General features: G+C 39.5%; 1 protein-coding gene across 1 annotated transcript in view; it reads right to left on the reverse strand.

Annotated features, from left to right (window-relative positions):
• Positions 1–12,243, reverse strand: part of FAT1 (FAT atypical cadherin 1) — a 106,505-nt gene that overhangs the window by 33,833 nt on the left and 60,429 nt on the right. Inside the window, exons 3-9 of the mRNA XM_052661434.1 lie at positions 10,864–10,925; positions 8,765–9,094; positions 8,206–8,416; positions 6,722–6,790; positions 5,577–5,716; positions 830–1,105; positions 507–717 (exon numbers count right to left, since the gene is read on the reverse strand). Coding sequence (XP_052517394.1) covers positions 507–717; positions 830–1,105; positions 5,577–5,716; positions 6,722–6,790; positions 8,206–8,416; positions 8,765–9,094; positions 10,864–10,925 — 1,299 coding nt within the window. The remainder of the gene's footprint in view (positions 1–506; positions 718–829; positions 1,106–5,576; positions 5,717–6,721; positions 6,791–8,205; positions 8,417–8,764; positions 9,095–10,863; positions 10,926–12,243) is intronic.

Below are 12,243 nucleotides of genomic sequence, written 5' to 3' on the forward strand. Positions count from 1 at the left end.
GCGGCAGAAAAGTGAAACCTGGAAGGGGTGGGAGCTGCATGGCACCCTTCATCGGACGTGACCCAGTGAGAACTGCGTGAGTCGGCACTCCCGTCCTGGGGCTTCCTGCTCTGCCCCAGAGAAAAGACTGACTAAATGAAAAATGTTAAATCACTGGGCCAGCCTTATTCTAAGAGTATCTGCGGAGGAACGTGACTGTGTATTTAAAATCATTTTGGAAATCCTGAATTGGTCAAATAAAGTTTTCTTCACTGCAGGACTAATCAGAGCCTTGAATCATGCTAACATTATGAAATCTTTGAGAACATCACCCAAACGTAGTTAGGACTCTCTATCTTTGCTTTCTAATGAGTTAAAAGTTCAATTTTTTTTCCTCTTTCTCCCATCAGTCTAAGCAGTTTTCACAGTGATAACACAGAAATCTTTCAACATCTAGAAGTAATTTTAGAAGAAATATCTTTCTAACAAGTGCAAAGTTGTAAACCTATATAGTGCTCCAAAAATACCTGATTCGATGGAGTACCGTACTTCAGCATTTTTCCCTTTGTCCTTGTCCAGAGCCGTAACCTGCAGCACAACTGAGCCGACAGCTGCTGACTCGTAAACCCGCCCTTCGTAGGAGGAGCTTGTGAACCAGGGGGCGTGGTCATTGGTGTCGCTGACATTAACAACAATCCTTGCAAAGTTGCGCTTTACAGGGACATCTTGATCTCGTACCTAAAAGAATCAGCATATTATCAATCCTGTTAAGGTTAAAAAAAATCACTCTCAATCACATGGAGCCCTCCAGGAACCAAATGGTAGCAGAAAAATGAACAGAAAGCCCTACCATGACTGTGAGAATATGCTGGTGAATGGCTTCATGATCAAGCTTTTCTGACGTATAGAGAGAGCCGGTTGCAGGATCAAGACGAAATTTCTTGAGACTCAGTGGATCGATACTACTCTGCAGAGTGTAGATCAGTTTGTTTTTTTCGTCTTTATCCACAGCACTGATTTGCAAGATTTCTGTTTCTGGCACTGTGTCTTCAGGAATAACAACTTCATATTTTGATGTAGAAAATTGAGGACGATGGTCATTTGTGTCTATTACTTTGATGAATACCTGCAATGACAATATGACTCACATAACAATATTCCTAATTACAATGTTTTAGTGTTAAAAAAAAAATCAGGAAAAATTAGATGCACCTTGAAAAAAAAAATAATTTTGAGCAGAACAGAATTCAAACATGAAAAATAAAGACAACCAAAATCTGGAATAAAAAATGTTTAAAATTTTTCATTGACATAGTACCTGTATTAATATGAATAAGATAACGAACACCTTTCTAAATTATTGAGACTAATTTTTGAGAGAAAAATGTAACACATATTTCTTTCTGAAATGCATACTTACTTTCTCTTAGGTCTCCAGAGAAGAGATATTTCTAGATTACTCATGGAAATATAAAAAATTTACTTTACCAAGTTTCACAGATTGATTTCCTGTATCAGATTTGCACCTGTAACTGTTAAGCCACTGAGGTGAGGATGCTACTTAAAGGTCACAATATCTTAAGTTCTTGTTCTAATCTTTGAGACTCCAAATCTCTACCCATCAGATAGTGTGAATAAGAAGGAAAATTAGGAATGTGCTTTAAAAGCCTTATATTTTTGTGATCACAAACTACACATAGATAGTACAGACATTTCTCACTTAAAAGCAATGTTAAGTACATTGGAGATAGTTCTCTTAAGTATGCCAGCATAGGATGAAAATCTTAAAGGAAAAAAGAACACATGTGTATAAAGTGAGTCCCAAGCTAAATTAAAATAAAAATTTTACTGTGACAGTAAGATTAATTTTTAGATTGAAAAGACACATGTGGATAAGGGATAGAAGAAATCACTATGATTACAAAAGGTGGTTCAGTTATGAACAAGAAACCAGAGCTTCACTAGCTCATATGGAATAAAGCTCAGTAGTTTGAATGGCACAAGAAGCCAAAGTCCCTGGACCACATGAGGGTGTTTAACCACTTTGGGGTTAACAGAGGTTACCAAGTATGTGGACCAGAGCCCTTTTCATGAAGATATTACCACCGTTCTGTTCTAAGAATACCAAAACCTCAGTGGTGAATCTGTAACATTAAACTATGTGAATACTAAATGCATCCATCCAAACCCCAGAAAGGTTTTATGTAAAAGTTATGTATGTAAACATTTAAAACAATAGATACCTCACTTTGAAAGGTCAATGATGATCCAAAAGTCATGGCTATAAAGATAATTTCTATAAATTAAATCATTATATATTCACTTCCAGTATACATTAAAAGACCCTGATGCTGAGAAAGACTGAGGGCAGGAGGAGAAGGGGACAAAAGAGGATGAGATGGTTGGACGGTATCACCAACTCAATGGACATGAGCTTAAGCAAACTCCAGGAGATAGTGAAGGACAGGGAAGCCTGGCGTGCTGCAGTCCATGGGGTTGCAAAGAGTTGGACATGACTGAGCGACTGAACAACTGAACAACAAATACATTAAAATGCATTTTTCTCACCAAGTGCTGGGCAGAAATAGTTTAATCCTTCTTCAAGATCACCTGATCCCACCTAAACAGGGACAGCTGGAGTAAGAACAATTCTTACTGATAAAGCAATTCAACTGACATGTTTTCTGGGCACGTCCATGCTCAGCACTTGGTTTATGGAGTGTGTAAAGGAATTTTGGACGTCCTTGCCTGCTGAAGCTTTCAACCTCACTGGGCAGTGCCTTGCACACATAGGTTTCCTATATTACCAAGGAGGTTTTCAGGAGTCCAGAGATGGTCTGGGCCATCCAGGAAGCTTTCGAGGAGGAGGCAGACTCTGCTTGCACAGCTTTTCGACTGGCAGATGAAATACACCAGAGTGGAAGCAAAAGCTTGGGCAAAGCCATGAAAGCAAGGGAGGAATGAACATCCTGTCTCTAAGAGACTGCAGAGGAGGGCCTGGACCAGGGGTGACACTGTACAGGAGCAGGGAGGAGGAGGGGTCCAGGAGCAGACCTCTCCCCCAGCAGGGGCTGAGAACTGCATAGCCTGTTTGCTCCAAACTGAGAACTGCATGGCCTGTGTGCTCCAAACAGAACTTCATGGCCTGTGTGCTCTGAACTGCCTGATGGGAAAATTCACCACCCATCCTTCTAGTCGGGCCAACAGTCTGGCAGCAGGCAGGGCAGGCTGAATCGCTGGGACAGAGGATGGAGGCAGGAAGGTGACTCAGTGCCAAGAGGGGTCACAAGAGCACAAACTGGTGCTCAGGGGCAAGAGGGAACACGTGGGGAGCACTGACGGGGGACAGGCCTGAGAGCCTGGAGAGGGGACGCTGGAGTGTTATCTCGCTTTGCCCTCGGAGGAGCTCTATGAGGAGGGAGTCACTGTGCCCATTTCCCACAGAGGGTCCCTGCCCACATACAGGTGTTAAGAGGCAGAGCCCCCGTTCAACCCAAATGGCCTGCCCCAGGGTATGCAATGATGATGCTCCAGAGACACCGAAAGAAAACATGAAAGTGAGGCTGTTTCCAAAAAAAGAAAAAAAAACTGTAAATTGGATTTGGCAAGTTACCTTGAGATATCAGATAAAGCAAAGCGCCTTGATTTAATACCAGTCAGCATCCTCAACTGAAAACGGCAAGACGGGAAGCCAGGGATGGCAGCTGTTCCAATGGGGCATCGGCCGCTAGGTCACGACCCTCCACCGCCCGCCTCTGTGAGGATGTGCCCCGCGTAACCACAGCAATGCTCTCCGATCCATGGACCTGCCGCTCCTGACCTTGACGCAGCAAAACCTGTTCTGTTGGATCCCGAGTTTCACCAGCAAACAGGAATCTACCCGCTGTGCCTTGTCAGCCTGGCTCTGATCCCGGTGTTCTACAGCTGGTGCTTGCCTCTCTGCTCCCACTCAGATTCCTATCTTCCTATACTCAGCCCCAGACTGGGAATCAAAACCTCATGACTGACTGTTCCCTTACCACCCACACCTGGACAGGTCAGCCTGGGCCCTGGAACTGCTCTCTGATACTCTGATCAGCTCTCCCTGCCAGCAATTCACTATGATATTATCAAGATCCTCTGCAGATGACTCAGACTAAGTTACAGAAGTATGCCTGAAGCACTGAAATGGAAGAATTTCTGTGTCCCTGAGAAAAGAAGGCTAGAATATATTTACTGGACTTTATGGGAATTTTAGTCATTGTATTTCATACGAAGCTCCTAACTATAGCAAGGAAAACTACAATTACCAGGAGTTACCTGGTAAGTGGTAAATACTACCTGTAGATATACCATCTTTAGGAATGAAAACGCTTGGCACCCAGGGTCATTTCTACGCTTTTAAGTTTCCTTTGCTAGACTTCTGGTTAGTCAATTACTTGAACTGATCTCCATACAGTTATACTTTTTAACCTTTCAAAATTATCCTGCTAAATTCATTACAACTTTTGATGCTTTTACTCTCATATTCATGCTCTAGAGTCTAGCTTCTACAATGAGAACAGTTACCGACAAGATTGAATTAATACTGTGTTGGCAATTTTACATGACAATCTCAAAATGACCCCAAAGCACAATTCATTTATCAGTTCTAAATACACTAAAAATCACAAGCATTCGGAGAAAGAAATAAGGTCACTTCACAACTGACTTTACATTATCTATTCATTTATTAATTGAAAAGACGTCACAGACCATAATTTTTATTCTTCAATACAACTAAATGATTTAGCAGATGATCTGTCTTAAGATTTAAAATATTATAATCTAAAGACAGGAAATTGGAATTCATAAGCATTTTATCTTCTAACATTTAATTTCTTCCTTTTACCTTTCAGACACAGCAAATCATACACAAGCCTTTAGCTTCTACCATTCTAATGTAAACTCAAAGAGGACAGGACTTTGTGTCCTGCTATTCAGCTTTTGGAACAATACCTGGCACATAGCAAGAATTTAACAAGTTCTACAACCAGCCCTCACCATGAATCAAAGAGAACTGATATGAAAGAAGAGAATTTAAATGTAATTTATAGGGCTCTGACATTTCAATTGGAAACTCAATGATCTGACCATATCTTAATCATCAGACAGGAACAAATAAAGATGTTAAGAGGAATTATTAGAACAGTTTAATCAGTTATTTTACACAACCAAAGGTAGACGAGGGGAAAAAACAACCCAAAAAGGTATTTTAAAAGATAATCACTTAAACCAGTTTTAATGCAAATGACTTGGGACAAGTCATTCTCAACAGTGATATACTTTATATTAACACAATTCAAAATGAGTATTAAAAGATTTTGATGGCATAACAATCTGTGGGGCTTTTTTAAGTCTACTTTCAAATTTTTTAAAACTGGCTAATTGCATTCAAAACCTAAATCAGGGTTTATGGTGAATTTTCATTCCATAAATAAAAATCCTCAGTGTGTACATGTATATAAACTGTATCAACACAGTAACTTCTGATGTGGGAATCTCAGAGGGCAGAATCAACTGTCCCCATTGCTGTGGACCCCTAGACCAGAATTCTGGGCCATCAGCCATTCACCTACCTGAGTCAGTATAGAGGTGGTTCCATCTGTAGCCTCAACTGTGAGGTTATAGTTTGATTTCTGTTCTGCATCAAGAGGCTTGGCAATAATGATGGTTCCAGTGGCCCTGTCCACATCAAAGTGACTGTCGTAGTTGCCACCTAGTTTAAGTTAGGACAAAGAGAAGTAAAAACAGGTCTCAGGATGAAAATCTACCATTTATTTTGTGGCTTTCTAATTTTTAATGGCAGTTTAAAAAAAAAAAGAAGAAAGAAAAAATTCTGATATAGTGATCAAAGTCATTCCAAGGAGCTTTCATTTTGAAAGACCAGAAAACAAGGACCCAACTGGAAAGACAACATTTGCTTACTGAAAAAAAAAAAGAAAAAAAAAGGGAAAAAAAGGCTGATCCATGACTGTTGAGGAAGCTACTAAGTGAGAAGCAGCAAGAACTGAAAACAATAACAAAAAAAAAACATTTCTAATTCTACCAACCAATTGCTGAATTACGTTCAGTTTGTTTCTTCAAGGGTTCTGAATACCTCTTTATACCTCAGTCGCTACATATCATGTCATTTAGTAACCAAAGGTGGCCACTTAAAATTTTACTTAAAAAAATTTTTTACTTAAAAAGACTGTGACAATTAGAGCATACAGATCTAATAAAATAACTATTAAAAACAAATGTTAACTTTGAAAAAAATAGTAGTTAATATCAGTTAGTCCTGACTCTACACTACTGGAAAATTTTTCCCATTGCTGTGGCACCCAAAGCTTAATGAAGCAAAGTTTTCTATAATATTAACGCTACCCAAATGCATTCCCCATCATATTCCAGATAAAACTCTCTTTTCAAAGCTATTGAACTTGAGATACTTATACCAATGAAATGAGATGGCATGAAAATAATGTCTAAACATCATGATGAAGTTCTATTACTAAATCCAACCAAAAAGCAAAACAGCACATGCACAAAAGAGAGTGTTCAGTTAAATCTAAAAATCCAAGGATCTACGGATGTATGGAAAGTCAGTATGTTTGCAACTGGGATGGATGAGAAAGAAAAAGTAATGAAAGATGGTCACTGGAAAGAATAAAGTTTGAAAAATGGCTGTTTTTCTTTAGATCTCATAATCTGAGGCAAATTATGTGATCTCAGCAGATACCTTCTGCTGTACAGTTCAGGTCACAAGTCATCGGAAAGATGTAAAACACTTCTCTAGCAAGTGTGTCTCCTGGCACAGCCAAAAAGAAGCAAGCATGGAAGGCAAGCACAGAACAAGGAGAGCAATCAGTCACAGCAGTTCCCAGGGCAGTCAGCTCACACAGTGGCAGGGTGGGAGGGGGGTGGAGGGAGATGGGGGTGGGGGGGATGGGTGTGGGTGGGGGGCGCATTGAGGGGGTGTGAGATGCTGCTTGGGGGCAGCCTGCTCATCTGGAAATGCGACAGGAATTAAGGCAAAGCAAGCCAACTGCTCTCACTGCAGTTGACTATGAAGAGTCCTTTTTGTTCACTGAAAACTAAACTGTAATGGTTTCATAGGTGTTGATAAGATCAACAATTTCATTCAAAGACCAAAGTTGGGAAAACAGCCCAGCTACCTAAAGAGAAAGTTTAAGGGGTACAGCCTGAACCCTGTGTCCCAGAAGCTTCAGCCCGCTAAGACAGCAGCTGGGGCAGGAGAGCTCGGAGATGAAGAAGGAAAAGGGATACTGGGTTCCAGCTGGAAACGACCTGAATATACTTCTGATTTTAATTATCCTTGTAATTAAAATACTGTGTAGACATAAGAATTAAAATACTAAGATAGCAAAGTCTAATGTAAAATTGTGTTCAGGATGTTGTATGACATTCTGTGTCTAGCTAAATTAAATGGCAGAAGAAAAAAAAAAAAAGAATTGGCTGAGGCATATAATTTTTTTAGCCTGATTTAATCTAGTGATCCTCCAGGTGGTACAGTGGTAAAGAATCCACCTGCAATGAAGGAGACATGGGTTTGATCCCTGGGTTGGGAAGATGCTCTAGAGAAGGGAATGGATACCCACTCTAGTATTCCTGCCTGGGAAATCTCTGGACAGAGGAGCCTGATGGGCTGCAGTCCATGGGACTGCAAAGAGCTGGACACGACTGAGTGACTAAACAACAATCTAGCGAAGCCTGCTTCCTACTGAAAATGAGGCAAATCAAGCTTAAAAAGTCATAGCTGACACTACCACTTATAAATTATTAAAAATACTGACATGTGACAATCACACAGGCAGTTATTTTAAACACTCAAATTACATTCACTAAAAATAGTTACGTGCCATATGTCCTATATCAAGAAGGAAAAATTAAGAAGCTGTGCCTTTGGACCAAACATTTATATTTCTCTGTGTCCTTTTGATGTACTTTTTAAAACCTTATTTTTATATTAATAAGGTACATACACAGTGCTTTTATTTTAAACACAGTACTTTTATTTTTACGTTGGATATTACCGTAAAAAAATGTTGCAGGCAAAAATGATGCCATTTAAAACAAATTCTCCACTTACAGGTCTTACTATCAGTTTTAAATTCTGAGATGTGCACAAAAAGCAGAACACCAGAAATGGGACCCCCTCAGTGTGACCTAGACAGGACAATGAGAGCTATCATGAACACTTACCGATGATGTCAAACCAGAGAGGTATGCCTGGAGGTTCAACAGATATGACTCCAATCATGTGAGCAACTGGATCACTTTCCATTACAGTAAAGGTAAAAAATGATTCTTCAAATGAAATCGGCTCCAGGGATGGTTTCGGTTTGGAAATCCATTCAATGTGGAGTCGAGTGGTTGACGACTTTTGGGGGCGACCATTATCAACAGCCTTAATCTATAAAATGTGGGCAAAGAGGGGGGAAGAAAAACCGCATATGAAAAGTTGCATCCCATAACTGAAGCATGTATTGGTTTGGTCTAACACTGAACCAATTTCAAACACTTAATATCCCGTGCTGTCTATTCCGTGTGTTTAATGCCCGACAAAAAGAGCAACCTTTTCATGCCTTGCTGAACAGAAATAAATGGAATAATGAAGGGAAAAACAAACCCACACTTCCCACCGTCAGATTACTACACTGAGGTCAGTAAATGAAGAGAGAGAAAGTTCTGAGAGAAGAGATTTAAGACTAGATTAATAGTCAAAGCACTTTAGAAATTCAAAGACTAGATCTTCACTCACCGAAAGAATATCATATTCTCCAGCTCCAGAAAACTTCTTGGACAAAACCACTCCCGTCTTTGGCTCAATAAAAAATTTGCCATGCTCATTCCCCTCTTCGATGCTGTAGGAGATTTCTGCGTTGGGACCTTCATCTTTGTCTGTGGCGATCACACGATACAAAGGCTCTCGTTTGGCGCTTCTTTCCCGTTCCGGCTTTTCCCGCTCTGGGAGTCTGATCTTGTAGAACTTTTGCAGGAACTGAGGCTTATTGTCGTTTTCATCAAGGATCTTCACGATGACTCTTGTGACGGTTGACTTGGGGGGGCTACCATTGTCTGTCACAGTAACCTGTTGTTTTTTTTTTAAAAGGTAGTTATCAAGAAATGTTTTGAAGATACACTGTATACAAAGTGCGTGTCTTCCTCCTAATGATAATCAGCTTTTGTATAAACCTCTGCAGCTCACAAGGCCCTATGGCACACACAGGTTCTCTGACCACCGCCCTCTGAGGGGGCAGGACCACCTCTTTACTTTCACACAGCGATTCGGGGTGGGGGGCGGTGGGCAGGAAAGAACCGGCTCTGAGCTCCGGCTCTCTGCTCCGGCTCTCTGCTTACCCCGTCATCCCTCTTCCGCACACACCCTAACAGCAACGTGACAGCCACCAAAATGTTAAGCTCTCACAAACTTAGTATTTTTAAGTGAAGGAAGAGGCACATGAAGATTTTGCTAAAAACTTAAAGAGTCCTCTTATATATGTTTAAAAATAAAATCTTAACATGCTGCATTTAAAAACTATCACTTTTAAACCTCATCAATAAAATAAGTTAAATCAGCCAATTAAAATACACATTAAGTATAAGGAGCAAGCCTTTTAATACTAGCAATCATTTTGCTTGGCTCTCTTTTATGGTACAGAAGTTTTGGTAGAGAGGACACAAACACTTAAATTGAAGGCCAACTTATTAAAGGTTTTCAGTAAAAGAAATGCAAAATAACTCATTCTAGGTATTCATGTATTGAGTTTAGGTACGAAAATCTGAGATTCTTGCGGATTACACTGATGAATGCTTCTGTATGCATAAGAAACAATTTCACCCTCAAGTTACGTGTTCATTTTCCCTTCAATATGTACATTAAAAGGAACGACCTCAGTTATTCCCCCCTCACCCACATCCTCCCAAATTAATCAACGTAATACTAAAAACACTAAAGTAAACTGAAGTTTCCTGGGGAACTATGTTCCTTTTAAAGCTTGGCAGGTGTAAATTCTGTTGTTTATAAAGTATGAATGAATGTGCCCTGAGGGTATTTGTCAAGACTGTTTAAGTAAAGTTAACTGCTTTAATTAAAGTACATGATTTTCCTTCCCAAACTCTCAAGATAAAACCAAATTCTATTTACTATTTTAAAACTTCTCAAAATGTTTCCTTTTGATCAGTTTTCATATGATCCATAGGGAAAAGGAAAAGTTAAAGAGAAATACACCGTGTACTATGCTTTGTAGCATTCATCAAATTGTTCCTAAGTTTGGGGTCATAACCCGGCGCCAGTAACAAAGCTTTTCACATGTGACTTAAAAAAAATTATTTTTTAAGACAGTCAAATCCATGCCAACTCTGGCCTTCAAATAAATTACTACAAAAGGACCCCAGAAAAACATACATGATATTATAAGCAAACTAATCTTATTTCCCATCAGTATCTTAATATCATCTTTGAAGCCCTAAGTATCTTATAGCTGCTCCCATCGGCCTCTGACATTCACTGAGAGAACAGGCTCCAGAGAGAGGCACACAGGTAACAGGTGTGCGGTGCGGTTCTCACCAGGGTGAGCGGACCACAGGAAGGATGCCAGCGTTTGCAACCTGCGGCTCTGGATGTTTTGGCATCTGTTTATTTTGTGGGAATAAAAAGGTGTATAAGGGAGACCTGAACTATACTCACAGTGCTTTCTTTATTTTCCTGTTTCTTAATAACCAGAAGCTAATATAACAATGTAGCAGCAGCTATGAATGACTAATGTGAGGCCGCTCTTTCTCATAATATTTATGGTTACAACAGTCTTCAAATTATTACAATACCCTTCAAATCATTAAAAGTAAAGGAATGCTTACTTCTAATATGTGTTCCTCTTGCTGCTCTCGGTCTAGTTTCCTTGCTGTGGTTGTGATGAGACCTATAAAATGATAACAGCTCATGAATCCTCACAAATGAAGTGCATTAGAGAATGCTGTAACTGAAACCACACACCGAGAGCAGAAGTTTGAGCAAACGCTTCATCTGTTCTGGAGTAATAAAGCATTCATTCATATATAGCTCATCATTTTATTGACAAACATACATATTACTTATTAACATATTTTATACTCTCTCAGGGCTTCTCCGCTGGCTCAGATGGCAAAGAATCCGCCTGCCACGCAGGAGACCTGGGTTCAGTCCCTAGGTTGGGAAGACCCCCTGGAGGAGGGCATGGCAACCACTCCAGTACTCTTGCCTGGAGAATCCTCATGGACAGAGGAGCCTGGCGGGCTACAGTAAGTCCACGGGGTTACAAGGAGTCGGACACGACTGAGTGACTAAGCATAGCACACCGCATACTTTCTCTTCTTAACAGTTCTTAAACACATGAGATAAACGACAGGGATTAAGTGGAAAAAATCAGTAACATTAAAAAAATTTGTTTAGTAGTTTCCACATTACATTTTCTCAGAAAAAAATTTTATAAAAAGATGAAATTATCCAGGATTTCCACCTCATCTGTATCTCCTGTGACTGCTGCAGAGGTGATTAAGAATTGACAGAAAAAGCTTCTGTAACTATATCAAAAAGGACTACTGGAAAATATAATGTTGACTAAGATTTATTACCTCTGGGCCATCCACCCTCAAACATGAGGAACTGTCATAAAAAGTAATGGGATTTTCCAGTAAATGCTAGTCACATAACTATCATTTAATTTCCCCAAAAAAGAAGAAAAGAAATGATCCTCAAAGAAACCCCATATCCATTATTCCTTTGATTTTCCTATCAAATAAGAATATCTATATCTATCTAAACTGTCAAAATATGTTGAAACCTAGAAATTAAATTTCATTAATTAATTTTAATTCATTAAAATTAATGAAATATATTCTTATATTTCACACAAATTAAGAACAAAATTCCCCCAATCACTAAAATATCCTCTGCAAACTGTGTTGATGATGGCTGGTATAAACTGACTGGTTCTGACATCAGATGTGAGGATTAGGTAACGCCTTTAGGTGGCAAATCACTGGTAAGACTAAGCTTCCCTTTGCCCAGTTTCTGTGGCTTTCCACAGAGAAATATCTCAAATAATTCATATTTAAGAACAGATTTTATCATTCTAACTGATTTTCTCCTATTATCCTAGCTAATTTCACAAAACTACCAACTGAAGGCTATTTAAAGCATTTCTCTAAACTTGTAAATGAAAGGTTTGTGTTTTCCTTTAATTCAAAGTCTTTTTTTTC

Source organism: Budorcas taxicolor, chromosome 24 (assembly GCF_023091745.1).
Source record: "Budorcas taxicolor isolate Tak-1 chromosome 24, Takin1.1, whole genome shotgun sequence".
Lineage (NCBI taxonomy): Eukaryota > Metazoa > Chordata > Mammalia > Artiodactyla > Bovidae > Budorcas > Budorcas taxicolor.